This window comes from Gopherus evgoodei, chromosome 2 (genome assembly GCF_007399415.2).
Source record: "Gopherus evgoodei ecotype Sinaloan lineage chromosome 2, rGopEvg1_v1.p, whole genome shotgun sequence".
In the NCBI taxonomy this organism is placed as follows: Eukaryota; Metazoa; Chordata; order Testudines; family Testudinidae; genus Gopherus; species Gopherus evgoodei.
Genome location: NC_044323.1, coordinates 22,398,780 through 22,423,507, shown reverse-complemented (window position 1 = coordinate 22,423,507; position 24,728 = coordinate 22,398,780). Strand labels below are relative to the sequence as shown.

At 45.0% G+C, this 24,728-nt stretch overlaps 1 protein-coding gene across 1 annotated transcript in view; it reads left to right on the top strand.

Annotated features, from left to right (window-relative positions):
* LARP4B (La ribonucleoprotein domain family member 4B) overlaps window positions 1-24,287 on the top strand; it is a 104,937-nt gene extending 80,650 nt beyond the window's left edge. The window contains 4 exon segments of the mRNA XM_030550134.1: window positions 3,377-3,541; window positions 6,612-6,736; window positions 13,654-13,762; window positions 20,385-24,287. Of these exon segments, the coding sequence (XP_030405994.1) occupies window positions 3,377-3,541; window positions 6,612-6,736; window positions 13,654-13,762; window positions 20,385-20,666 (681 nt within the window). The 3' untranslated portion in view covers window positions 20,667-24,287.
* The last annotated feature ends 441 nt before the right edge of the window (window positions 24,288-24,728 follow it).

Here is a 24,728-nt window from a genome sequence, read left to right as displayed (position 1 = left end):
CGCCTTCCAGAAATTCACATGGTATAAAAGGAAGAATGGGCCCAGCTGCCCTTCAGTTGTTTTTTTTAGCAGCCAAATGTACGACAGTCTTGGATTACACATGGTGTCCTTGTTGCTTCCCTTTCTTTTTCTTACGTTTTAGATTGAAAGGTTGGTACAGGTTTGTTCAGTTAGAAGAACAAAGAAGAAATGGTACCCATTAGGCAGGGCTGGCTTTATTGTTTTCGCTACCCCAAGCAGCACGCCGAATTGCCGCCGCTGACAGTGGGGGCAATCCGTGTGCTGTTAGGGCAGTACGCGCGTTTCTGCAGCAGCGGCAATTCGGTGGCAGCTTCTGTCTTCAGCCAGAAGCTGTGCCACTGCGGACAGCTGAACATAGAAGCTGCTGCCGAATTGCTGCTGCCGCAGGAACGTGCGTGCCGCCCTAACGGCACACAGACTGCCCCCACCCTCCGCAGCAGCAATTCGACTTGCTGCTTGGGGGCAAAAACACACGGACTGCTGCCCCTTTCAGATTGCCGCCCCAAGCACCTGCTTGGAATACTGGTGCCTGGAGCCAGCCCTGCCATTAGGCACAGGTACTGTCTGGACAACGTCATGAGATGGCTCTCCTGCGCCTTCACTCCTGCTCATGGCAGTGGCTCTTCAGGCCCAGTTGACCAATTCTGGCATCAGATGTCCAGCATCAACTTTACTAGCTAACGTGGCATTTCTGACACCAACTCCCCAGTAGGACCTTGGCCTTTTTCTGCTCTAAAACTGTTCAGCTCAGTTCCCTAACCAACATGTCTGGATGACATCACTGAAACCTTGTAAGCTGTGTTTGGGCCCAGATTTGAGGTGGCTCTTGTACCTGATAAGTCTCATTCAGTCCTGCACCACTTAATGGCTCTGAAAATGTCTGATTTTTCTAATCATGTGCTGGTGCTGTGACTTTAAAACTGTCCAGGACCATTATTGCCTGGAGACATCTAGTTTACAAACACTATGGCCTGTCTCAGAAACAAAGCAATACTTCAGACCTTTTCTGAAGTAGTCTTTGCTATCATCAGCCATTGTTGGATCACTGTAGCTGTATATTTGTCCTGCTTATATGCAGTCAGCTGCACACCTACAATCCTGCAGGCTTCTAGAAGAAAGCAATTTAAATATACTTTAAAAAAAAAAAAAGTTGACAGCTGCTCTTCAGACCCTACTGCTTTGGCATCAAAAATCTTGATTCTGACTGGATTGGACTGTTGAGTGCTGCACTGCCAGTGCTTTAGTCCTGGAATCTCTGTTGCTGGAGGTCCAGGAAGACCTTGGGCTGCCTTCATCTGCTAAGTATAGCAGGCAGTCTATTTCAAGTACAGATGCAGTGTCAATGGTATAACTGGAACACCTATTAAAATGAGTCAGAACTCTGATTGTAATTTGTTTCAGCTCTTAAAAACATCTTTGAAGAGAAAAAGCCTCTAAAGTACGTCTGAAGTTGGCCCGGAGTGAAATGAGATGGATTTCAGAGGGAACACCACACCAAAAAACAAACCTAATTTCAGACACTAATGAGATCTTTGTATGATAGAGCACAGTGACAATATCATTGTGTTAAATTTACCAGAACCTGAGTGCTCAGGTAGTGAGTGTCCAGTGGGAAAATACTTAATGTGTAAATCTGGAATTCCCAGTTGAGATTAACAACAGTTCCGTGGAGTTACTGGTGTGTAGTGGTTTACCTCAGCCATTCAATACATGGACATGGCCACCTGTAAGGCAATGTTGGCATATATTTGACATATTTTCACAGGATAGACTTCAGCCCTGCTGTTTTCACCCAATTAACCACAAGCATCCATGGGATATTTCTTTTTAAATCAAGGAAGAGTACTGTGCTGTCCTGACCCTATCAGTCTCAGACATCAATCATTCAATGTCTGTACTTAGACTGGTCCACAGACTGGTTCCTTAGCTAGGTACTTGCTAACTTTATCCAGACTACATCTGGGACCTGCATCAGGGCCAGGATGCTCCCTGATTATAAAGAGGCTACCCCTTCTTGATACTTATTCCAGAGTCACTCAGGTCATTCCAGATGTATAAAGTCAAGGTAACATGCTCGTCAGGAAAATGTTTCAGTCTCCCTGATCTACAATAATATTTCCAAATGGTCAACTTGGTGGTTCGCCTTTTTATCCAGCCTCTTCAAGGTTTGTGAACTTTGTAGAAGATGAAAGTTCCACACTGGCATTCTGGAGTTAAAAGCTGTTTCTTCAGGTTGGGAGTAAGAATATTCACTTGAGTCCAGAAGTTAGGCTGCTGATAATGGAAGGAAATACAGGGTGGATGGGGCCATTTCCTCTTTTATACACCTGGAATCCTCCTGACTGTGCAGAGGTGACTCTTAAATTGTCACTGCTTAAGCAACTCACCTGTCCGAGTAGGTAACCATCATGGGCATGTCTCAGTTCCTGTCCTGAAACAGGCCTGAGCAGTCACAACAATTATTTCCTTGTTTACAAGGTATATACCAGAATTCAAGGAGGAAAAGTACAATATAGTGTAAAACAGTTGTTACTCCTCAATCTAGATGTAATTTATAAACGCATAAAAAATCACCCCCCACAAAAATGTGAAGGAGATTTCTTTTTGTTACTTTTTCTATCTCTGAAATTGTACTCTGCATGAGTACAATCCAAAATTCAGTTACTCCTGTGGTGTGTGTGTGTGTGTGTGTGTGTGTGTGTGTGTGTGTGTGTGTGTGTGTGTGTGTGTTTTTGTTTCAGTTTTTACTGAAACTACCTGGACAAATAAAGTTTTGCTGTGTAACTTTTCCTTTTTTGTATTAAGTCCTATAATTTCTAAAACAGTGACTTGATGGGGAGAAATAAGCTTCTATTTCTACACTGTAGTGTGACAGACAATGCATAAGTAAGCTACTAAACACTGTTCAGCAAATGGCCTGGTCTTCCAGTAGACTTTGTACCTGTATAACTATTTTGGATCGGGATGGCAATTTTTATTTATCAAAATAATTGCACCAGTATAGCTGCTAGTGTAGAGACAGTTCTCAGTATAAAGGTCCTCTACAGTGATACAGCTTATTCCCCTTCCTCTACAGGCATAAGTTATACTGGAATAACTGCATCCACACTTATAACTCAGTAACTATTCAAGTATAGTTAAAGGAGTACAGCTTGTGTGTATAAATAGGGCTTATAGTCCTCACTTCCCATTGTACCTTTTAGTCAGATTTAAATCTTGTTAGGGATCCAGTGGTGAGTAACATTAAGGCCTTGGTCTTTCCTATTTTTGGTGCTTAAGAGTTTTGTATCAGAATCCCATAATCTTCCTTAACTGTAGTCTGATTTCATAATATGCCACACTTCTGTTGTTACAGAGAGGTCAAACGCAGTCTCCGCCACCTCCAAAGCCTCCATCTCCTAGTTTTGAATTGGGATTATCCAGCTTCCCTCCATTACCTGGGGCTGCAGGCAATTTGAAGACTGAAGACTTGTTTGAAAACAGAGTGTCCAGTGTCATAATGGGAACGTCAAAGGAAAGAGTGAGTAGTTGGAGTTTACTGCTTTACATACCTCCTTGTTTCAAATTCTGTGGTTTATGCAGTAAAAACATAATTCAGGTAGAATTTAACCATGCTTTTATGTAGGTCATGGAAAACTATAGTTGTTTTGTGTATAACTCCTTTGCTGTCATCTCCAGTCTCATCCTATTGGTTGGTTGGAAGGATGCACCCTCCTTGTTGAAGGATAAATGAGGTGGTGTGGAGTATTGGTGCCCCAGAGTAACTATTTTTAATTAGTTGCTAGTGATGAAAACAGATACCACTTTTTTCAGTGTTCCCAGCTGCATCAGGTTACTACTTGTTACTTTTTTGATAGCATTAAGTGAAAAATAATCTTACACCACAATTTGCTCATAATTTGCTTTGTCAGTTTTTTTCTCCCCTTAAACACCTAGAAAACAGATGCAGATGGGGAAAACATATTTTCAATCTCTGAAATACAAGGAGAGAGCCTGGAAACTCTCTCTAAACACTGGGCTTGTTAATTGAAATAAGAAGTATTGCTCAACCAATTGAATCCAAGAGCTGATGTGTGAGATCAGTTGGAGAATGTAAAAATACACCAAAATGACCTGGCAGACTGTACTTTCAGGATGCAGCTAGAGATGTAATTCAGAGTTCATGTTCTCTAGCTGTTCATAGATAGTGCAGAGGACAGGGTCCTAAAGAATGCAGTCTGTGGGCCCAGGGTGCTCTCCAAGAGAGATTTAATTCCACAGTGACTATCAAAGAGTCTGGGTTGTGGAAGTCTGTTCCATCAATCTTTCAGTTTAAATTTGGTTGCTTTATTTTTATTGCAACTTTATCAACACTGTTGATTCCCAGTTATAATGTAACCAGATCCTCCGGTGCAGGAGGGTTGTTGTGGACTATTTACAAAACTGGTTTAACTGGCTCAGGGGTGATCACCTTCCTTGGTGTAAGGGTGACCCACTAGTGGTAAAGAGCATCATAAAGGGGCTTACACAATATTCTTTCTCTTCCACTGTATCCTCCTTACTATCACCGTATTAGGGTGGGTGGGAAAGGGTATGTGGTTGGGGAAGTGCCCTATGTCGTAGCAATCCTTGGTTACGTTTTCTGCCCACTGATGCTGCTAATGATGTCAGTTAAAGAAGCTCTAAAGGTTGTTCTAACGAGGGGTATAGCCGTTTACAGAACAGTGCAAAAGTGGCTTCTATACCACCTTCACCCATTTTCCTCATCCTTCTCCTCCCCACTGCCCCACACACACTTTTCCACCAACTTGTCTGTGCATTTTGGCCATATATAAGGATATTTAAGATCAGCCCTCAGTCTCTCTTGAAAATTTTACCAGAGTGGACAGGGATCGTGTCCCTAGCCTCTGTTTGCCAGAAGCTGGGAATGGGCGAGAGGGGATGGATCACTTGGTGATTGCCTGTTCTGTTCATTCCCTTTGGGGCACCTGTCATTGGCCACTATTGGAAGATAGGATACTGGGCTAGATGGACCTTTGGTCTGACCCAGTTTATCTGTTCTTATGTAAAAGACAGGAGCAGAACCTAGATATCCAGTCCTTTCATTATGCACCATACTCCCCCTCTAAGTATAGCTTGGGAAACTATTTCAGAAGAGCTCTGCATAAGCCTGAAAGCTTGTGTCTCGCACCACCAGAAGTTGGGCCAATAAAAGATATTAAATCACCCACATTGTGTCTGTTCTCTAACCATGAAATTTTAGGGCTCAATCATGTAAGGAGTTGAGCACTGAGACCCAAATCCATCATATGCTTCTATTGAGACTACTCATATAATTATAGTTAAGTATGTGCATAAGTGCTGTGCTGGATTTGGGCCAGGATGTTCAGTACTTTGCAGGATCAAGCCATTACCCACGTAATTGTGGGTGTAGAGTGGTACTCTTCTCTAGTTAATTCCTAAACACAGACTATGTATGTGCTCCATGCAGCTGCTAGTGATTTTGTTTTCACTAAAGTGCAAGTCTGATTTTGTTCAGAGAAACTGCATAGTCAGTATGTGATCTGAATCATAACCACCTCATGGATTACTGTTCACCTTCATGGAATTGCCTGTCTACCGACCCCACTGTAGGAATCTCATGCCTAGCCACATGAGCATGGAATCAATTCTGAGTGGTGGTTGGAGGACAAAAAAAATCCCCTGTATACACACACTCTGCTCCCCTTACTTCCCTTCTCTGCTTGCCAAGATGGTCACAGAGCCAACTTCTCCCTTTTGTCTCGATGGACAAATCTAATATTTGTAATTGGTTATTATGTTAGAGCTGGTTTTAGGATGGGTAAAATTTCTCTTTACTTTTGCAGCTATTTGGATTTTAGTATATGTAGATTCTCTTGGCCTTGCCCAGGTGGAAGGATCAGTCTTTTGAGCAGTGGAAAATTTTAAGGTGTTTTTCATATTCAGTGGTATGTCCCACTTCAGATGGGCATTAAAAGGGCCCTTTAGGCCTTGGGTAAGAGCACTTCTCTAAAGGCTGTTAGGCCTACCTGCTCGTCTCAAAAAGGTACCAAAGCCCATAAGACACTTACCAAGAACTTGCCTTTGCAAGATACCAAGTTGAAAGAAGTGATTCTGTTGTCAGGGGGCCCATTAAGAGGCATTGAAACAAGCTTTGCCAGCTAAAAATCAGGCTTTTAGGACAGAGCCCAAGAACAGCACCTTTTCATGGTGTCATTGGTTCCAAATGGCTACACAAGAAGGTACTTCAGGTAAGGATTCTACTGTTGGATCCCAAGTATTGCTGTGCCCATTGGATCTGTCTGACCAAAGCCCAGGAGTAAACACTTTTTTGAAGGTGAAAAGGATGTTGGGAGACTCTCTGAACCATCTTCGTGGTCAAACCGTGGCTGCTCCTTCTCCCCTCGCAATAGAGAGTTGACTTAGCTTCCTTTATTTTCAGCATTAGCCTGTTGATCTGTGGCTGTTCACTATAAATTAATATGTAAATCATGTCGTTTTCTTGTTCCTTTGCAAGTAAATAACCTACAAGAACAAGGGCAGTCCTAACACTCCTCTGCTTAAACATGCTGTTTTGGTTTGTTTTTTAGAACCTAAATGTGGATGCAAGTACAAACACTATTCCATCAGGAATTCCTCGAGAGCCATTGTTGCCAGCATCTCCTGCTCTGTCTGGGACGTTTGAAAGGTCTCCTTCCCCATCCCAGTCTCCTGAGTAAGGATTTAATTACATGCCTATAATTATTCTTTTCTGAATCGAGAGTTTGCATTTTCAAAAGGTTAGGTACACTGTGTAACTAGCTATTGAATCCTTAATCAAAGAATGGAGTAACAATATCTCATGTGAACTATACGTAAAGCAGAAGGCATTAGCTTGTTGTTTATCATGTAATAAATGTGCAAACTTTATAGGTGCTAACGAATTGCTTAGTCTTGATTCTTAATATCTGTAAATGTTTAATAAAATGGCATAAAGAATACTTTAAGCCAGGGATGAGGAACCTACTGGCTGTGGGCCGAATCCTGCCTGCTGCTTCATTTCGTCCGACCTGCAGCAAGTTTTCCACACCGTGGGCCAGAAGCCCTAAGCCTCAGGGGCCCTCTTTCTCCCCTCTTTCCTCCCCCCCCCCCCCCGGCCCCGACCTGCGGGGCTGGAAGCCGCAAATGTTGGGTCGCCCCACAGTGTGGGACACTAGGGTTGTCCCAGGCTGTTAGAAGTCCAATTGACTCCATGCAGTTCCCAGAAGTGACCAGCATGTCCCAGTGGCCCCTTGGTGCAGGGGCAATCAGGGAAGTGCCTCCTGGGGGGGGGGCAAGGGGGGGGAGGCAAAGGGTTCTGCATGCTGCCCTCGCCTGCAGGCACCATCCTCTGCAGCTCCCATTGACCGGGAGCAGGGAACTGCAGCCAATGGGAGCTTCAGGGGGAGGTACCCACAGGCAAAGGCGATGCACTTAGCCCTCTGCCCCCACCCCCAGGGGCCACAGGGACTTGGTGTCAGCCACTTCCAGGAGTGGCGTGGGGCCAGGGCAGGCAGGGAGCCTGTCTTAAGCCCCGCTGCATGCCACTGCCACCCCAGAGCTGCTCAAGGAAAGCAGTGCCTGGCCAGAACCCGCACCCTGAACCCCTCCTGCACCTCGAACCCCCCCTGAATCCCCTGTGGCACCCTGCACCCTGAATCCCTGCTGCATCCCTCCTGCACCCCAACCCCTTGCCCTGAGCCCCTTCCCACACACCTCACCCCCTCCCGCACCCCAACCTCCTGCCCCAGCCCTACATTCATGGCCTTGCATGCAATTTCCCCACCCAGATGTGGCCTTCAGGCCAAAAAGTTTGCTCATCCCTGGTCTAGGGGAAGCCCTGAGCCTGCGCACTGCATGGCTGTGTGGCCCGCAACTGATGATTTTATTTCAGCCCCACCCCTGCTTTAAACCGTCTTGCAGGGAATGTTTACCCTGAAATGTATGCCCTATTTTAGTAGAACTTGAGTTAGCACACCCTGGCTTTGTTAACCTAGGACTTCAGCATCAAAATTATTTGTAACTTCACTTGCCCCAGTACTGCTCCTCCAGCAGGTGGCATTACTCCCCATCATTCACCTACCGGGGTCAGTAAGCAGACTCTGGCCTCGACGGCCCCCCCATGGTCTCTGGAGGGGCAGTGGTCAGGATCGGACTGCGACTTTAGCCCCAAGATGGGGCAATTCCTCTCCCACATGGGAGACTGAGGGGGCACCAGCTGCAGTGCTGACGCAGAAGGGGCCGTGGTCCATCCCCCCCACCCTCCCCCCGCATGGCAGTACTGGAATCCATGAGAGGTGCCAGTGATGCTGGTCCAGTACTCCCAACCATCCCTGATTGCATCACACAAGCCAGCCAAAGTGCCGCTGGTTCCACAATCGGAGCACGGGCCACTGGGAGCTGCAGGCAGCCCTGCCTGCAGACGGTCAATGTAAACAAACTGTCTCGTGGGCTGCAGGTTGCCCACCGCTGCCCTAAACTGTAAACTGGACGTCGAAAAAACTTTTCTCTCGAATAAGTTGAATCTCTTGGCCTCCTTAGTTTTGGCCGTTCCACTGGGGTGGCCCTTGTCTGTCGCTTTCATTTGCTGTGGATGGGGGGATAAGTATACAGATACTCAAAGCCCTTTGCAGGGACATATTTCCTTTCCACTTTGTTGGATGTTGGCAGAATAGATGAGGATGTTTTGCCACACAAGCTTGGCTATTTTGATCACCACTGGGTGGATGGGCAATACAATTTTTGACAGTATAGTGGCTGAGATGACATTGAAGAGGTGGTCTGCCTCTTCAGCGACCTCTTCAATTTGCAAGCCCAGATTCTCTGCAGCCCGTTTAAGAAAGGCCTGGTGCTCCTTAAAAGTTGACTAGGGGACTGCTGGTGTGGAAGGGTCCACAGACAACTGACAGTTGAGTGGCCTGAGGGATGGTGTCACCCCCTTCTTTGCCAGAGAGGGCTCCCTTGGCACCAGAGTACAGAGGCCACTGGTTTAGGGTCTCTGACCTCCAGGCTCTGCTGGGACTTTATAATTTTAACCTGTGGAATCCTCAGTAAGTTCACGGACGCCCTCCCACAGGATGGTGCCCAAGAGTTTGCCGCACTGGTGAGCGAAGGCACGATGGTGGCCTATGGAGTCCTCCAGATAGCCTGGAACCTGATGGACTCGGCTGCCATGGTGGCGGCGGGGGCCATACAACATAGCTCCTGGTTGCAGGCTTCTGGGCTATTCCAGGAGATGCAGACCAGAATACATGGGGATTCAGGGCTCTTTTCTGAGCTGACTCTAGGCTCCATGGTCTCAAGGACTCCTGAGTCACCCTCCAATCCCTGGGTTTGCACACCCCTCAGCAGTCCACAAAGCTGTTCCACCCGCCACTGCCTCCTCCACCACAGTCTAGGTCCTGGAGGGCTCCCAGGTCTGGCTCCTACAGAAGAAAGGACAAGGACATAGGGCTTAAGAGATGCTAGCCATCTTCTTCCTGCCCAGCTGCCCAACCTGACTCTCCCAGAAGTAAGGAGGGCCAGAAGCAGTCATTTTGAGGGTGTGCTCGAGGACAGTGCCAATGTACTGGATCCAACCCTCCCTTTCCTCAACTGCCTTTGCCCTTTCTGGTCGGCCAGATCCCATGTCACCTTGGGCTGCTGGGTGCTAGACACGGTTTCTTCGGGCTACACCTCGCAGTTGACAGCCGACCACCCCTCCTACCCCCTTCTTCATCCCTCTTTAGGGACCCTTCTCATGAGCAACTCCTCATTCAGGAGGTCAAAAACCTACTGCACCTGGGGGCAGTGGAAAAGGTTCCTCAAAACATAAAGGCAGAAGATTCTACTCCCGCTGCTTCCTAATTCCAAAGGCAAAGGGGGGCCTCAGACTCTTCCTTAGACCTGCATCACCTCAACAAGTTACTCCAGAAGTTGAAGTTTTGCATGGTCTCCCTGGCCTCCATAATCCTGTCCCTGGTTTGCCACCCTCGATTTTAAAGGACTCATACTTCCATATTTCAATCTTCCCAGGGCAATGGCGCTTCCTCCACTTCATGTTGGGATGGCACCATTTCAGTTTACGGCGATGCCCTTTGGTCTTTCGTCGGCCCTGAGGGCATTCACAAAATGTATAGTGCCAGTGGCTGCTTACCTGTGATGTTGGGGAGTCCAAATGTACATGTAACTCGATGACTGGTTGATAAAGGGTCAGTATGTGGATCAGGTGCAGAGGCATTTTAGCCTGGTCTGTTCCACGTGTCGACACCTGGGGTTGATGATAAACGAGAAAAAAATCAATCTTAACCCTGGTACAATGCGTAGAGTTCATCGGAGTGGTCTTCGACTCCACTCAGGCCATGGCCTTCCTCCCAAGGTCTTAATTCCAGGCCATAGTGGACCTCATTTGCGGGCCTGTGAGCCCACCTACTCACTACCGCCCACACGGCAGCATGTACTTGTATGGTCTAGCATGCATGACTCCACCTCAGATCTCTACAGGCATGGCTGGCATCAGTCTATGTCTCTAACCAACACAGCAGGGACCAGGCGGTCAGGATTCTGGACAGCGTATTGGCATCCTTCATCTGGTAGCAGGATCCATTGTCACTGTTGGAAGGTGTTTCCTTCACAGCCCCCTTCATTGGTGACCCTTATCTTTGATGCCTCAGACCTGGGTTGGGGAATCCGCTTCGGCCATCTCAACCTCCAGAGTCGATGGGCAGAACCAGGTCATCGACCCTTTGCCAGGAAGCCATCTGTCTACAGTACCATGTCCATCTTGTAGCCACTCATTTTCCAGGGTCCAAGAACATGTTGGCAGATCACCTCAGCAGGATATTCTCATCTTGCCACTAGTGTCCCTTCATCTGGAGATGGCCAGCTCCATCTCCCGCTGGTGGGGAACTCGTTCTGCCTGGATGTGAACAGGAAGTGCCAAGTCTTCTGCTCGATTGGAGGAGGAGCCCTGTCTGCTGCCTTTCTGCTCCCATGGTCGGAGGATCTGATGTACGCCTTCCCTCCGGTACCATTGCTGCCTAGGGTCCTTCATGAAGATCAAACAGGACAGGGCAAGGATCATCCTCATAGCGTCAGCGTGGCCACGCCAACACTAATTGAGCTTCTTGCTGGACCTCTTGGTGGTAACCCCATTCCAGCTACTGCTCAGATCGGACCTGTTGTCCCAGAACCATGGCAGTCTTCTGCACCCCAACCTGGCAGCAATATAACTGATGGCTTGGCAGCTGCATTGTTAAATACACAGGAACAGCAGTGCTCGGCAGAGGATCAGTGCATTCTGTTGGGAAGCAAGAAGCCCTCCACCAGAGCAACCTACCTGGCCAAGTAGAGACTGTTCACCGGTCAGATTGTGGACAAAGATGTTTGTCCCAAGTGGGTTTTGCTGCAGTTTATTCTGGACTACCTCCTGCATCTCAGGCTCCAGTGTTTTGTCCCTCTCATCAATCAAGGTCTGTCTAGCGCAGAGGTTCTCGAACTGGGGGTTGGGACCCCTCAGGAGGTCACGAGGTTTTTACATGGGGGGTTGCGAGCTGTCAGCCTCCACCCCAAACTCTGCTTTGCCTCCAGCATTATAATAGTGTTAAATATATAAAAAAGTGTTTTTAATTTATAAGGGAGGGGGGTCTCACTCAGAGACTTGTGTGAAAGGGGTTGCCAGTGGGAAAAAAAAATGAGCCACTGATCTAGCAGCCATCTCAGCCTTTCACCTGCCATTTTAGGGTAGGTCTGTTTTTTTTGCTCAGGATACCACAGCCAAATTCCTTAAGGGCCTGGAGTGGCCTCTGCCTGCAAGTCAGAGACCCTGTCCCTCCATGGTACTTGAATCTGGTGCTGTGTCAGCTCACTGGTCCTCCCTTTGAGCCCCTGGCTTCCTGGGGTCTCTTCCTCTCTTGGAAGGTCATGTTCCTGGTTGCAGTGTCCACCCGGTATCCAAGATTCAGGTGCTCACCTCGAAGCCGCCGTACACATCTTCTACAAGGACAAGGTCCAGCTAAGGCCACACATGGCTTTTCTTCCTAAAGTAGTTGCTCAGTTTCATTTGAACCAGGACATTTACTTACCGGTCTTCTTTCCAAAGCCGCGTAAGTCAGAAGAGGAGTGCAGGCTACCCACCCTGGACATCAGGAAAGCTCTGGTCTTCTGTGTGGGATAGGACCAAGTCATTCCATAAGTCGATGCAATTGTTCATCGCTGTGGCCAACAGGATGAAAGGTCACCCAGTATCCACTCAAATAATTTCTTTTTGGATCACTGCCTGCATTTGCTTCCGCTACAGCCAAGCAAAGGTGCCGCACCTGGTGATCGTCACCACTGACTCTACCAGGGTGCAGGCCTCTTGGGCGGCATTTCTGGCCTGTGTGCCTATCCAGGACATCTGTAGGGCAGCCACCTGGTCGTCTATCCACACTTTTACATCCCACTATGCTCTTACCCAGCAGGCCTGGGACGATGCTGGCTTCGGTAGGGCAGTACTGCAAGCCGTTAAAATGTGAACTCCAAGCCCATCTCCGTGGATACTGCTTGTCATCTAACATGGAATCGCCATGAGTAAGCTCTCTCGAAGAAAAAATTGTTACCTACCTTTTTAGTAACTGTTCTTCAAGATGTTGCTCATGTCCATTCCATTACTTGCTCTCCTACCCTTCTGTCAGAGTTGCCAGCACGAAGGAACTGAGAGGGTGCAGGGTTGGTGGCACCTGATATACCTCTGCGTGGGAGCACCACTCCAGGGAGCGCCACAGCTGGCCCTACTGATACCACTAAGGAAGAAATCTCCAACTGTGCACATGGGCACATGCACACCTAAAATGGAATGGACATGAGCAACATATCTCGAAGAACAAGTTACAGAAGGTAGGTAACCATTTTTCATCAAGATTGACTGTCCAGAGGACAAAGAAAGTCGGCCCATGGGATTGTGGGTTGCTTTTGCCAGACTCTCAGAGCAGGAGTCTAGTGGGGCCTACCCTGCAAAACAATAGGGTTTGAACCATGTGTCCTGGTTTGACTCAGACTTGAACTTCCACTCCCATGGGGTTCTCGGACCCTGGGTCTGAGCCTACGTTAGTACAATATGTGTGTAGACAGAAAGGGAGTAAGATTGAGTCTGAGTTCTAACCCTGGGTGTACATAACATTGTAGACATACGCACACTTATAGAACAAGGAGTGCATAGACTAACTCCCAAAGCAATATTAAATATCACTTTGTGCATACAATAAAAGAATTGTTTCCAAGTACTGTGTGTCACAACGTGTTTTACTGGAGACTTCAGAATCAGACGTTAGGATTATAGCAAGATAAAATGTGAGCTTTGATGTCCTGGTCTATCTCCATTTTCAAACAAATACAAACTTAATTAGAATTTATAGCATGTTCCTTATTTTTAAGTTGTCTATTAAACTGTAATATGCTTTTTTAAATGTATAGCGAATTAACTTTTAAAAGGCTGTTATAGTTGTCAGTTCCCAGATAGCTGTAACTTTCTTGCAGTCCAAATCAGTCTGATTTAAAAGTACCCTTAGATGCGTAATCTGCGCACATGTTGACTTCTCAAGCTCCAAACATGAAGATAGCTTTTCACGAGATTCACTTTCTGATATGTGCTTGCAGTGACTCCAAGGTTGTCGATAAGCAGCAGAGAGAGACACAAAGTATGGAAAGACTTTCTTCCAGGCTCAGTACTGCATGTAAATCAGTACAAGTCAATGGGGCTGCCATAGTAAGTGATATTACTAGCTGTCTTTTGTAAGTGTTATCGCTTGATGTATTATATTAACAGTACAGCATTTCCATTATGTCTATTGGTACCTACAGCATCTTTACCCTTGCCTCAGGTCTCTTCTGATGACTTGCAATAATAGAGCTGTATAACATCTTGCAGGAAAATGGCAAGAGTATTTTTGCATTTCCATGATTAAAATTCAGCTCACTGAAGAATTAGAAGGAACAGTTAGTCATAGGTGGAGTGGCTTTTTTTATTTCCTGAGCCCCAATAAGTGCAATTTTGGAGTTGGGAAGGAGAGAAAACATCGATTTAGGCAATTGTCATCTTTTTATGTTGATAGTAGAGTGTTTTGATATAGGAGCACCATTTAACTAACACATTTCCTCTTCTCATGATTTGCTAACCCACTTCCCCCTAGTTTGGTTTCACTCCATCCCCTCCCTGCTGCCTCTCCTTCCTCTGTTACTTCCCCAGATCCCCCAACACTACCTCTATCCATTATCCCACCAAACCTTAGTGGAGTTTTTGGAGGTCACTCAAACCTAACATGTTTATCAGGGAGACTGAAACCTGTACTGCCTCTGTACACCAGGCACAGCAAGGTGTGTAATGGTGAACTTGACTGATCCCAAAAGGGGATGTTTTTAGGTGTTGGCAGAGCCTGTGTACTAAAAACCTTAAGCACATGTGTAAATAATGTCTTCATTGCAATGAAAGCCCAGGGTTGGGTTAGAACTGAAGTTAGCAGACCCTGGGTTTGTTAACCTAGAGCTAGAGCATCTCCACTCATTCGTAACCTTGGGTTACTAATCGAAACCGGATCCCAATCTGGGGCTTTGACATCTATATTGCATTATGTGGACCTGAGTCCAACAACCCATATCTCAGACTTCCTAGCACCTTCCCAAAATGTGGCCACTCTGGTCCTTTGTTCATGGTGCAGTGTGTGTGTAAACTTGACTGTCCACCAAACTTGACAGTCCAGAGGACAAAAAGTTAGTCTGTGGGATTGTGGGATACTTTTGGTAGTCTCCCAGAGCATAAATCTGGTGGGGCTGCATCTACATTGCAAAACAGTAGTGCTTGAACGCTGGGTGCTGGCTTGACTCAGGTTGGAACCCTCTGTCCCCAGGGGTTCTGGAAACTGGGGTCCAAGCGCTGGATCAACAGGATTTATGTGTAGATGGAAGTGAAGGGGTTAGATTTGAGCCTGAGTTTAAACCCTGGACTTGCATTGCCATGTGGACATACCCTTAAAAGCAACATTGCTTGAGGCACTTATTTTATCCAGAACTCCAAATATCATCTGATGACTTTTGAGCCTTGTCAACAATTGGATGGCATGTCAGTGACTCAGACAGTAGGGTTAGCTTCAAATATTTCACTGCTTTTTTTGCCTGTCTCTGGTGCTGTATGCAAGTATCCATGTTTTCTTTTGATTCATCAATTTGTCCTTTCTGCTTTGGGCAATATGCTAATTTGACCTCCCTGGTGTGATGACCACCTCCTCCATATTTAGATATTTGATTTGACAACCCCCCCCCCTTTTTTTTTAAATGAATAACATTTTTTTTTTGAACTCCCTTCTTTCTTGGTACTGCTGCCCTTTTCTGTCATCTGAGAAGAGGGAAGAGAACTGATTAAATGGAAATTTTTTCTTAAAGTGCTTGCCCATGTCCATTCCATGTTAAGTGCATGATGGTTGGAAATTTTTCCCTTAGCAGTATGCAAAGGAACGCTTTTGGAACTTCCTGGAGTGTCCTGCTCATGCACCAGTATATTGGATGCCGCCAGCCCCACACACTCTCAGTTTCTACTTACCGCTTGTGACAATTGGAATGCTCCTAGCTTTCACAAGTTCCCTAGTGTTGTTTGTTCTTAGATTCTTCAAGTTTTTTCCTTCTATATAGTTTAAAACTCAAAGTACTATGGCAAATGCCATCCTCTTTGCCCCCAACATCTAAAAGGGCAGAGAAGAAAGTATGTCCCTGCCCAAGGCTTTGAACACATGTACTCCCACCCATACACCCCCATGGTCACTGGTGGTCTCACCTGCCAACGAACAGGACAGATGGGCAATCTAGCGCAACCCCTAAAAATAAAGACCCTAAGAAACTTGACATTTTTGGTATTCTACTGCCAGTCTGCAACTACGTATCAGCAATCAGCAAGCATTGCTGGAGTGGTATGATTACAACACTTGGCATTCAATGGCCAAGGTCAGGGACTTTGCCCAGGAGTCAAGACAAGAGTTCTTGGCCTTTTTGAAGAGGGCAAGGCAGTGGCCACACCCTCTCTTCAAGCAGCATTAGATGCAGCCGATTCGGCAGTGCTGTTGATTGCATCTGCTGTGTCCATGTGACGCAGTTCATGGCTGCACTCCTCAGAGCTCTTGAGCAACATCCAACTGTCATCCAGGACCTCCCATTCGAGAGTAAGGCCCTGTTTTTGCAGCAGATGGACACCAGGGTGCATAGGCTGAAGGACTCAAGGGCCACCCTGTGCTCCTTTGTGCTCTAAGCATCTCCGACCTCAAGGAGGCACTTCTGGCCGCCGCTGCCCAGATACTCAGGTCCACCTCGACAAAGCTCCTATATAATGAAAGACTTTTTTAATGCCACCAATCTTCCCCATTCTTCTTGACCCCACAGTCGGGCCCCACTCACTGCTTGGGTGGCCCATGGCAAACATTTTGAGGGTGTGCCCAGGGGCAACATGCCAGACTAACTCCAGGATCCAGACCCCCTTTTTTTTTTTGCAGTGGTTGTCCCCATTCCTTTCTGCATGAGCCTGAATTATCTCAGACCTTTGGGTGCTCAACACCATAACATCTGGCTACACCCTGAAGTTCTCCTCCACCTCTCCCTCCCTTCCCATCCTTCTTCAGGGACCCTTCTCACAAGAGACTTTTCATCCAGGAGGTGGGTAGGGGCTGTAGAGGAAATTCCTCAAGATTTGAGGGTAAAGGGATTTTATTCCTGCTAGTTTCTAATCCCAAAGGCCAGGGGGGGCCTCAGACCCATCCTAGGCCTGCGTCACCTCAAGAAGTTGAAGTTCCACGTGGTCTCCCTGGCCTTCATCATCTCCTCTCTGGATCGAGGAGACTGGTATCTCTAGATTTAAAGGACACCTATTTCCATATTTTATTTTCCATGGTCGCACAAGATTTCTCCAGTTTGTAGTGGGCCAATTCAAGGCACTGACCCTCGGCCTTTCGTCTGCTCTGAGGGTCTTCACAAAGTGTATGGCCGTAGTGGCTGCTTACCTGGGGCATTGAGGGGTGCAGATCTACCAAAACCTAGACAACTGGCTTGTCAGAGGCAGGTCATGAGCCCAGGTTCAGCACAGCCTTGATCTGTTGTGGGCCACCTGTCAGGAGCTAGGTCTGCTTATGAACGAGCAGAAATCAACTCTGGCCCCAGTTCAGCAAATAGTTTATAGGAGCAGTACTTGATTCAGGCCAGGGCCTTTCTGCTGGAGTCCCAATTTCGAGCCATGTCAGACCTCATCATGCTTTTAAGAGCCACACCCACTCCCAAGTGCCTGGGTATGCCTCAAGCTGCTGGGCCCCATGGTAGCATGTACTTGATCCAACATGCACGTCTAAGCCTTAGACCCCTGCAGATATGACTGGCATCAGTGTACGCTCCCAGCAGACATGATTTGGACCTACTGGTCACAGTCCTGTCACACATCCTGTCATCCCTGGCTTGATGGACAGACCCTTGATTGATGTTGGAAGAGATTCCCTTCACAGCCCCATCTCTATCAGTGATGTTGGTTTCTGAGTCGAATCTGGAGTGGGGAGCCCACTTCGATGTCCTCCGCACACAAGGTCTCTGGTAATAGGATTTGTCGGAGGAAAAACTCAGTTGTCACTTTTTGGTTGGGTGCAGCATAGTCAGATACTTTATTCTCAAGCAATTGCAAAGAGGAAGAGTGTGTGCTAGGACACAGGCAGGTCTCTCAAAAGATAAACAATTACAGCAAGCATTTACACCTTTTGTTACATACAACAATAAGCAACAGCTGCATTTTGTTTATACATAGGTCATCCTGTTATCTTATTTTTCTCACGTCTATTTAGATGCCAATTTACATTCCTCATTATTGACACAAGGTTGCAACAACTTCTCCCACACTTCTTTCCCACTCACTTCACACAATCCTCGCTTCTACAAATCTCGCGTTATTAGGGTTACAGCTAGCCTAACTCTTGCTAACAGAGATTGTCTTGCATTAAGATCTCCTACAAATCCCTGTCAGTTCTTTCTCTACTTGCACAGATTTTCCTCCATATAAATGTCAGGGAACTCAGGGTGATATGCTTGGCCTGCCAGGCATTTCTTCTCTACCTGATGGGCAGAGTTTTTCAAATCCTGACAATACTGCCACGATGTTCTACATGAACAAACAAGGTGGAGCTTGCTTATCAGCCCTGTGCCAAGATGCTCTCCAGTTAGGAGACTTCTTTGTGCAGCACACCATTCATCTTGTGGTTTTGCACCTCCCGGGGGCCAGGAATTCAGTGGCAGTTCTCCTCAGCAGGTCCTTCTGGTCTTGCCTCCAGTGGTCATTGCATCCACAGGGGACTCCCCAGGTGGATCTGTTTGCGTCCAGACTGAACAGGAAATATCAGGAGTTTTGTTAAATTGACAGGCTCAGCAGAGGTTCCCTATCAGACACCTTTTCTGTTCCTGTGGACAGGCATTTCTGTACACTTTCCCACCAATACCCGTGCTGCACGAGATCCTCTTGAAGATCGAGAGGCAAGGCAAAAATCATGATGGCTCCAGCATGGCCTTGACAGCATTGGTTCGGCATGCGTGTGGATCTTGCCATAGCTTGAACCCTGCTTGAACTCCTGAACGGACCTACTTTCATGGAACCAGAGCCATCTGCTCCACCCAAACCCAGTGTCCCTTTGTCTGACAGTGTGACTTCTGCGTGGCTGTATGCTGAGGAATGGGCCTGCTCGACTCATGTGCAGCACATCCTGCTGGATAGCAGGAAGCCCTCCAGCAGGGCGATCTACCTGGCCAAGTGGAAACGCTTTACCAGTTGGGTCTTCCCCCTCCCAGTCCACACTTCAGTCCATCCTGGACTACCTGCTTCACCTCAAACTCCAAGGCCTGGCCCTTTCATCAGTCAGGGTGCATTTGGCAGCTATCTCAGCTTTTCATCCTCTGATCCAGGGCAGATCAGTCTTCTCTCACAAAATTATGCTCAAGTTCTTGAAAGACTTAGAGAGGCTCTGCCCTCAGATCCGTGATCCAATCCTTCTGTGGGACTTGAATCTGGTTCTCTCTCGGCTCACAGGTCCTCCTTTTCAGCCATTGGCATCCTGCTCTCTGCTGCTTCTCTTGTGGAAGGTGGCCTTCCTGGTAGCAATCGCTTTGGACCAACAGTTCTCCAAGATCAGAGCTTTCATGTCAGAACATCCCTTCATGTTTTTTTATGAGGATGAAGTCCAGCTACACCCTTATCCAGCGTTCAGTGTCCTATAATCAGGACATCTTCCTACTAGTCATCCTCCTGAAGCCTCACCAGTCTAACGGTTACACTCTTTGGATGTTGGTTGGGCTTTAGCCTTCTACGTCAAGAGAACTAAACCCTTCCATAAGTTGACACAGCTTTTCATCCCAGAGGTAGACAGAATGAAGGGCCTGCCTGTTTCCTGTCAGAGGATCTCCTTGTGGATAATCGCCTGCATCAGGTTCTGCTATGAACAAGCCGGGGTGTCACCGTGACTGCCCATTCCACTAGAGCACAAGTTTCTTCAGCAGCTTTCTTCGTGCAGGTACCAATTCAAGATATCTGTAGATCCGCTACCTGGTCTTAGGTCCATACCTTCACGTCCAACTACACCATCACCCAGCAGGCCTGGAATGACACCTGCTTTGGCAAAACAGTGTTGCAAACTGCACAACCATAAACTTCGAGCCCACTTCCGTGGCTACTGCTTGTGAGTCATCTAACATGGAATCAACGTGAGCAAGCACTTGAAGAAAAAACGATTATTTTCCTTTTGTAACTGTTCTTTGAGATGTCGTTCATGTCCATTCCATGATCTGCCCTCCTTCCCTGCTGTCTGAGTTGACAGCAAGAAGGAACTGAGAGGGTGCAGGGCTGGTGGCACCCATTATACTGGCACGTGAGCATGGGACTAGAGGGGGAGCCAGAGCCGCCCTGTGGATACTACTAAGGGGGAAATTTCTGACTGTGCATGTGGGTGCGCACACACCTAACAGAGTGGACATGAGCAACACATCTCAAAGAATAACAGTTATGAAAGGTAGGTAATCCTTTTTCCAACGTAGGCAGTCTTAGTAGTAGCAAATAAGATCTTTTAAACTTTAAAAGGAGATAATTCTTTACCCTTGTTCCCACCATCTTGTTCAGGTTCAGATGGGAGGTCATACTCTGCTGTTCAGAGATAAACCTGTTACTCAAAGATTTCTCTTGCTTACAGCCAGCCTTGGCTGTAATGCTACTTGCATGAACTTCACATGCTAGATTGTGCTAAATCTTCCCTGTAGTTGCATATATTACATAGTCACAATGAAGACTAATACTGTTTTAACTTCAGTGTCTGTGTTTACCTTCCATTTCACAGGAACTACGAAAACCTAGTTATGCAGAGATTTGCCAGAGAACAACTAAGGATCCACCTACGTTGCAGCCCCAGAAAGAACAGAAGCCAAACACTGTAGCTTGTGGGAAAGATGAAAGAAAACCCACAGAAACAATAGAGAAAAACAGAGAACCTCCTCCCACAAAGTCAAATCCAGGACAGCCCAAAGACCAGAGGAGACAGTCAGGGCGCAGATCGCCCCCTCCAGCCATTGGGAAACGTTTAAATAAAGAACAGAACACCCCCCCAAAGTCTCCTCAGTGAAACTAATGCTTGGGAGGGGGTTGAAAAGAGTTCTACTTCCCACAAATTAAAACCCGTGTTCCCACTTGGAGTACAGAGAATGAGTTGCTGGTTAGGGAGCTTGCAGTGCTGCTAGGCATATAGAATGCCTGCAAGCTTTTTCTTCTATGAAATAATTTTTTTACCCTCTTGAGCAAACATTCTATTTTTCCAGGATTTAATTGATCTAAACCTTATGTTTAGGTTGGTGCTTAACTGGAGGTGATGCTAAGTCTGATTATTTTCAAGATAGAAAATGTGTTATCTTAAAAAAATCAATTTTTTTATCAAGCCTCCTTGTGGCAATGTGAATACAAGCTCAATATAATGAGTATTCCTGAACTATTAAGCAGAACTGTGTTGCTGCAATTTTTTAATGAACTGGTCTGCAAGTAACTATATCTCTAAAATGTCCAAAAGACTGATAATGGCAGCTAGCGTACAGCATGAAAAAAAGTGTATCGTACAAAATAGTATGAATATGACCTTAAGGATTTTTTTATTGGGCTGCTGTTCCAAGTATCAGTTAATAAACTTGCACTTTTAGGTTAAACTAATAGTTAATTATAGCATTTTTTAAAAACTAATCTTTTTTGATGTCTTCTGCAAAAAAAGTAAGTCCTCCAGAGAGCACCAGTAGAGAATTTTCTAAAATATTTGTGTTTTGATGTATTGCAAGCAAGTAACCAGCTTCTCACTCCAGAATAAAATGAATACTATAATTTGCAAATACAAAGCACATTGTGAATAGAAAAAAAATTGAGGTTGTGAGCTTATATAGTGGGGAAGCCTGCTAATGGCTGTTATCACAAGAAAGCACAGTAGTGTTCTTGTGATGATCTAAACTTCCCCCTCACCAGGATGGAGTTAACTAGTCATTACTGTACTTCCTAGTTTATCCCTGAGCTCAGTGTAGACTTTTTTTTTAACTTGGCCCCAAGTGCTCTTTGAAAGAGTTCATATCTTAGTCAGCCTAGTGTTGACGTCTTCCTGTAACTACAAGCATTGGCATGTGGATTTAATTTTTTCAAACCTTGAGATAATGGTATTTGGTTTTTGTGGTGGAGGAAGAGATCCCTGCTATTTACCTCTGGGATGAGGTTTCTCACACTTATATTTACTTTAGAAGTGATGCGCTTTCTGAAGGACAAGGATGCACTAAATTAGCAAGCTTCTGATAAAGTTGAATATAAATTATTTTTGTTTTAAAATGCCTAAAAATTTTCTTTAAGTGTTTAAATAGCAGGCAGGTCAGATAAACTTCTTTCCTGCTGAATATAACAGTACAGTTTATTCCACAAAAATGTTTGTTTAAACAACTGATTTTTTTAAAGAATTATTTCCATCCAATATTTAAAGACTTGAATTTTATTTAAACTTGAAAATGACTTTGCCTTAACTTTTGTATAAGACAGCTTAGACTTAATGAAGTCTGACCCCCTTAAGGGTTAGCATGAGTTAATTACAGAATTACTCAGTTACAGTATGTATCAATTGTCACTGGTCTTACTGGGTAAACATACTGTAGTACAGGAACTAGCAGCAGTTTTTGTAATATACCTTAAAGATCTTAAACAGTTGATCTTTTTCAGATTGTTGAAAAATCTGTAAATGCAAATAGTCAATACTGTATTAAATATGTGCACTTGGAAGTGTGTGCTTTGCTTGTACAGTTGTAAATAATCAGAACATATAAAAAGGTACCCTAAAGAAAAAAAACTGATAAAAATTATTGATATATTATAAATGTTGCTGTTGAGCTGGATGTAGATAAACTAAATGTTGTGGTTTGAATATTACTTTAATTTGTTGTTTTTTGTTTCTTTTATTTTATTCTGGTGTGCTGAACTGACTCTGCCTCTTCACTGCAAAAGGGAAATGGAAAGAAGGTCTTATTTCAAAGCCCTCTAATGTTTTCATAATAGTCTCTCTCAAAGTGTGCATTTCAACCAACAGGTGTTCCGTAACATCCTGTAAATAGTAAACTCTGGCAGTCTAGCAGTTGAACTGAAATTTTAAAAATCCCAGTAATAAAATCAAATTCATTGGGATAATAGTTCAAGTCTCCAGGAAGAAGCTTATTTGATCGCCTCTTCCAGGGAGAGTATCCTTGCTTACCTAGATGGATAATAAGCTTGAATATGGCTGTGTGTAGTTTAAAAAAAAAAAAACACACAAAACAAAAAAATTAATTTCCTAGCAGTTTTTATACTGCAGATATCTGATGACAATGAATTGACCTTTTTAAATCCAGCCTGCCTTGTACTGCAGAGTTGGTTAAAATGGACAAGATGGGATGCTTGTTCCTTGGTTAAAAAGCACACTTTTTGAATTCTGTTGGAGGAGCTAAGACTCTGACAACAGTGAACATCACGAAAATTTAGAAACTAGTTCTGTCATTGGATTTTAATATTCTTATCCTTTCCCCAGTGGGCAGTGAAAATGGCAGCTAGACTTGTATATGGTTTAGGCCAGCTGTGTGATTTGTTGGTTGCCTGCTGAAAGTATGAACCTCAACAGCTGCAAACAATACAAAACAGTCACTTACAGCAACAGTGTACAGCTAATCATAATAGCCAACTGGGACATAAGGTAATATATTGAGACCAGCGGATTGTGTTGTGCTGTTCAAATGTATTCTGCTGCCATTTGTACTAGGTCAATACACTGTAATTACTGCTTACCCAGCAACAGTTTGTTGCAACAGGAGTTTAAATCTTGCTCTGATGTGGTTTTATAGCTTTTTAAAAATAAGCAAAAATGACCTGCCAAGTAGCTGTATATAATATACAAAAACTTATCTTTGCTGCATTTACTTTGAGATTTTTCCACTCAGTGACAAAATGAACTTTCAGAGTAGAAAGTTGTGATGTTGCATGCAGACTGTTGCTATGGTTCCTATAGCTATTAACAGGTGGCTTTTAAAAAGTGAAAAGGAAAAAATCCTCCCAGAAAGCAATATCTGAGTTACAGGTTCAGAGATAAAGTAATTAAAATTGGCATTTTAACTTGTAGGATTGTGTGGTGATGCTTTTCATTTGGAAGTATAAAACAGGTTAACACAGGATCTATCTGTATTTGAAACAAAGGTTGCTTTTGAGACATAATGTGAATTTCATTTCAGATCAGTCCCCACCATGATGACATAATTTGCCACTTAGAAATCAGTGGAAAGTGGCAAACTTCTATGTTGCTGCATTATCTTCTGAAGATTCAGCAGTTAATATGGAAAGGCCCTTGTTTGTGGGTGCGATGCAGTGTATCACAAGCAACAGCTGACTGTAATGGTGCATACCTATCTCTATATCTCCTTCAGCTAGCGACGGTTAGGGATTTTTATGTGCTATGTAACCTATTACACTAATAGCAGCAGACAATCGAAGACTTTCAAGGAGAGCTAACAGCTGCCAATTCATGACATAGAAGTGTAATATGGAAGCTTTTTTGAGGGTTTTTGTTTTTGTTCTACTTCTTCCATTAAGACTGGAATCAAGCTTACATGTAAACTCTTGGTAATTTAAGTTTCCTTTTGTGTCATAAAATGTAAAACTGTCTAATTTGAAAAATATGTAGGTTATGAAAAATAAAGATTTAGGCACTGTTAAAGTCTTGATTTTTTTTAATTTAATTAAACGGTTCAACGATATCAGTCACTACCTTTTTTGCTCACATTTGTGGAGAGTGTGTCAACATTGCTGTATATTATGGATGTTTCTCTGCTGTGAATAGATTTGAAATGAGAGTTTATAAACCATGGTGCAAAGATTAAGCCTCGTAAAAACATCTTCACAATTTAAAAAGACGAGCAAACAATTGCACGCCTTCATTAGGGAACAGTTAATGTAGGAGTGATGGTTGTCCCAATGGACATTGATCTTTTTATGAATGCTTCCATTGCAACCCCTTTTGGGGATTTATGATTGTCTCAATATTTTGGGCTTCAATTTTGGACTGAAACTTAGTGTCCTGGTGCATGACTCTTTCAGTCTAGAGAACCGTAAGGCACTACCACAGTTAGATTGTTAGGCTATTTTATTAAATGGA